Source organism: Lactuca serriola, chromosome 9 (genome assembly GCF_051521515.1).
Source record: "Lactuca serriola cultivar US96UC23 chromosome 9, Lser_US96UC23_V15, whole genome shotgun sequence".
NCBI lineage: Eukaryota > Viridiplantae > Streptophyta > Magnoliopsida > Asterales > Asteraceae > Lactuca > Lactuca serriola.
In genome coordinates, this window is record NC_136416.1 from 215,039,315 (window position 1) to 215,043,004 (window position 3,690).

At 34.2% G+C, this 3,690-nt stretch overlaps 1 protein-coding gene across 1 annotated transcript; it reads left to right on the forward strand.

Moving 5' to 3' along the window:
• The first annotated feature begins 737 nt into the window (after positions 1–737).
• LOC145074860 (ribosome biogenesis regulatory protein (RRS1) family protein) lies at positions 738–3,132 on the forward strand. Its single transcript, XM_079021185.1, has 8 exons — positions 738–910; positions 1,451–1,601; positions 1,778–1,829; positions 1,911–2,039; positions 2,134–2,251; positions 2,335–2,518; positions 2,612–2,725; positions 2,823–3,132. Exons 1-8 carry the CDS (start codon positions 810–812, stop codon positions 2,988–2,990), a joined length of 1,017 nt encoding a protein of 338 aa, XP_078877311.1. The 5' UTR covers positions 738–809; the 3' UTR covers positions 2,991–3,132.
• The last annotated feature ends 558 nt before the right edge of the window (positions 3,133–3,690 follow it).

Consider the following 3,690-nt stretch of genomic DNA (forward strand, 5'->3'; position numbering starts at 1 on the left):
CTTAATTATCTATTTTAGTACCGTTCCGATTTTTATCTATTTTAGTAATTACAAAATAAGAGAGGTCATCTCTCTCTCTCTCTCTCCCTCCCTCTCACACATACACACACACCCATCCTCATATTCTATCCTTTCCCTTCACCCATTTCATACTATTTTACATCTGCAAGATTTGAGAACCAATAAAGCTAGGGTTCCCATGATTACACGTCTAACGTAAGGCCTAGGTTCCCATCTAGGGAAAAATCGATCTACCCTCCATCACCGACAATGGTAGCTGATGAAGATGATAATGAAGCGGTGAAGATGGTGAGGATGATGGGTTATAAAGTTATTGCATGAATGACAATAAGGGAGTTGATGCACAATCACAATGGTGTTGGTTCTCGACTGGTGTGATGGTGGAGTAAGGTTGCTGATGGTCGTGAGATGGCAAAATATTTTAATTAAATACTCGTTTAAGTAGCATATGATGAAGAGTTGAGAATCAATATGGTTCAAGATAGATAAAATATCTTAAACCACATTCATATCAATGACCACATTTATAAGAGAGAGATAAATTAGATAAAGTAAGAATTGATTAGGGATGATAAAACGTGTAAAATTTTAACATTTCAGGGGTTAATTTACAACTGTTACAAAATGAGAGGGACGGAAATGCTTCTGCACTAACCTGAGAGGGGTTTGTTGCAACTTCCACATTTATTTTATCGCTACAAAACTTTAACCTAAACCTCGCTCCAAAGTCCAAACCCTCACACTTCACAAACAAAAACGACAGCAGAAACCCTAGACAGAAAACAGGGATGGCGGAACAGCAACTACAGCAAGATGGCTACCAAATTGACATAGGGAATCTCATGGCGTATGATCCTCAACATCAGTTCCAATCTATTCCCGATAAAAGGTTCCAGTTCTTACCCTAAATCACCGACATTAACTTACTGTGTTTTGCCTAGACCCCGTTATCTCTATGGAAGCACATCAGTTCGACCAACTATGAGTTTCGTTTTCAAGTACGAGTGGAGAATTTGAGTTTTTTGCCGTTAAAAACTTTGGGTTTTGCTCTGGTTAACAAATTCGCCGTTTAGGAGTTGTGTAAGTTTTAGATTTGAACTGCTATCGTGTAGCTATTTGAAAACTATTTGGTAAGTTAGTGGTTGTTTTGAAATAATCAAGTACGGTTCAAGTCTGTATCATGCTTAACCCACGAAGTGCATTGCTGTGTTAGTAGGTAATTGGAGTATTGATTTAGGTATAATCAGGGTAATTTAGTAAAAGATTGAGATTGATTCCCCAAATCCCAAATTAGTTTGTTTCATTTTTTTCCTCCTCTACTTCTAAAGAATCATTTGATTCCAGAATATACAATGTTGTGTTTTGATTTTGTAATATTATTATCTATCTCTACTTATCTGTTGCTAAGTTGTTTTCCTGTTGATATTAGGGAGGATCTTGTAAAGGAGTGCATAGCACATGCTACCAAGTTAATTCAAGCAGTTGCAGATAATCTTTTTAGCTTGCCTTCGACAGAAGATGCATCGGGGCCCATTGTTCCTTTACCTCCTCCAACTACAAAATTACCTAGAGAAAAACCTGTATGTTGTTCTCCCTCTTCCATCTCTTCCTCCTTGTTTCTTGTTTATCTGCACGCTAGTATTATAAACTGTTCTTAATCTTTCTCCTTTTGCATTTCATATGTGCTTGTATTAGCATATAATACTAATAAGAAGTTGAAAGTATCTTCTAATCCTTTTTTGCTTCATTCCTATAGCTCCCAAAACCTGCACCTCCAACAAAGTGGGAAGTTTTTGCCAAAAAGAAAGGTCAGTAAATAAAAATCTCACTTTTCTTCTTTTGTTAAACCCTCTAATGATCCTTGCTGATGTCATCAATCCTTTCCACAGGTATTCAAAACCGCAAGAAGGACAAAGTTGTCTTTGATGAACAAACAAGTTCTTGGAAGCGCAGATACGGTTATGATCGTGTAAACGATGACAACGATCTTCCAATCATTGAAGCAAAAATGACAGATGGTAAATATATAAATAGTAATCACTTCATTCTGTTAAATGAATAGCAACTTTATGTCTTTATCTTATAAATATTGAAAATTTTGACCTTTCTCAGAGCCAGGAGTAGACCCTTTTGCCACAAGAAGATCAGAAAAGAAACAACGAGTTGAAAAGCAAGAAAAGAATCGCTTGCATAATCTCAAAGAAGCATCAAAAGTTGGTGCTCTCCCAAGGTTTGACCTTTTTTTTTTTACCAAATTACCAAAATACCCCTGTCGGTTTCATTCCCTTAATTTTGTCCACCTTTATTTTGCAGCCATGTTCAGCTTGCAGCTACTTCATTACCTATAACAGGAACACAAGCTCCACCAAGAAAAGTCAGCAAGGATGAGCTACAAAATGTTGCAGGAATGGCTGCAACTTCAACTGCTAGTGGGGGTAAATTTGACAAAAAGTTGGCTGGTGAAAAGCCTCCTAAACATGATAAGAAATATAGAAAGGTTTGTGTTTTAAATCTGAAAGTTTTTTGATCAAAATCTTCACATAAATCTTTGATTATAAATTTATAAGAAAGTTTTCTTTGATTTGTACAGTTTTTACCTGTGGTGGAAGGATCAGGGATGGGTTCATTAGAGAGGCAACAATCTGACAAAATTTTAAATAAATTAATGGCCAAGAATTCCCATGAAATCTTCAATGTTTCTAAGGTATGACCACATTCTTTTTTATATCTTTAGACTTTAGTTTTGTAGATTAAAAATTCATTTTCATTTCTAAATTTGATTTTTTGTTTCTGAAAAATAGGCTGTGGACATGTACAATGTGAAGAATGATAAGAAACGAAAAAACCAGCAAGGCAAAAACAAGTCCTTTTCAACTTCAAGCAAATTAAAAGTGAAGAAAAGCCCTTACAAAAGCGCATCAAAGGGATCATCAAAGAAAGGATCTTCAAGTAAATCTAAATCTAAGTGAAATGCATTTTTGGGACGTTAGAACTTTTACCAATAAGGTAATTTTGGTATTGTAGCGTGTGAGTTATGTTATAGTATTTTTTGTCCTTTTTGGTTTCATTATACATTATTCACCATCAAGTTATTAATCTTTTTTGATTTTATGGAGTTTTATTCTAAATTAGATGTTATAAAATTAAAAGAAGACATGGTTACTAAAAGTCAATTTATGTTTTATGTGGTTGTTTGATAACCTATAAATGAAACCATTTAGAGGTCACCTTAGTCAGGGTTCAATGCGTTTCTTTAATTAAGAGGTCATTTAACATTAAATGGTTCAAATTTGGCAAACAACACCCAAGTGTAATTGTTTAATTGGATGTTGTTATCAAGTGGCATGATATATAAGTTTGAAAGTGCTGAAAATGAAAACTAATGATTATGGGGTCTTCGATGAAATTAACTTAATAGTGTTAATGTTTTAGTTGGATTTGGAAAAGTAAATAATTGTAAGTTTGACAAAAATAGCTACTACCTTGTAACCGATAGTTAGAAGCTGTAACTTTTATGTGCATGGAAGTGTGGGAAAATTATCCGGAAGCTTATAAAAATGTAAAATTACATTAAAACTAAGTAAAAACCTTCAAAAAGCTACTTTGAATTAAGAGTTTTTTTTGTTAAATTAAAAGCTCAAAACTTGGTACTATCGAACAAAGTCTTTT

What these genes read in the sequence shown, in the direction of transcription:
- LOC145074860 (XM_079021185.1), top strand. Translation starts at nt 810, where the DNA reads ATGGCGGAACAGCAACTACAGCAAGATGGCTACCAAATTGACATAGGG. An exon ending in AATTACCTAGAGAAAAACCT is followed by an intron (nt 1,602 to 1,777) that starts GTATGTTGTTCT and finishes TCATTCCTATAG; the next exon opens with CTCCCAAAACCTGCACCTCC. An exon ending in TGAAGCAAAAATGACAGATG is followed by an intron (nt 2,040 to 2,133) that starts GTAAATATATAA and finishes GACCTTTCTCAG; the next exon opens with AGCCAGGAGTAGACCCTTTT.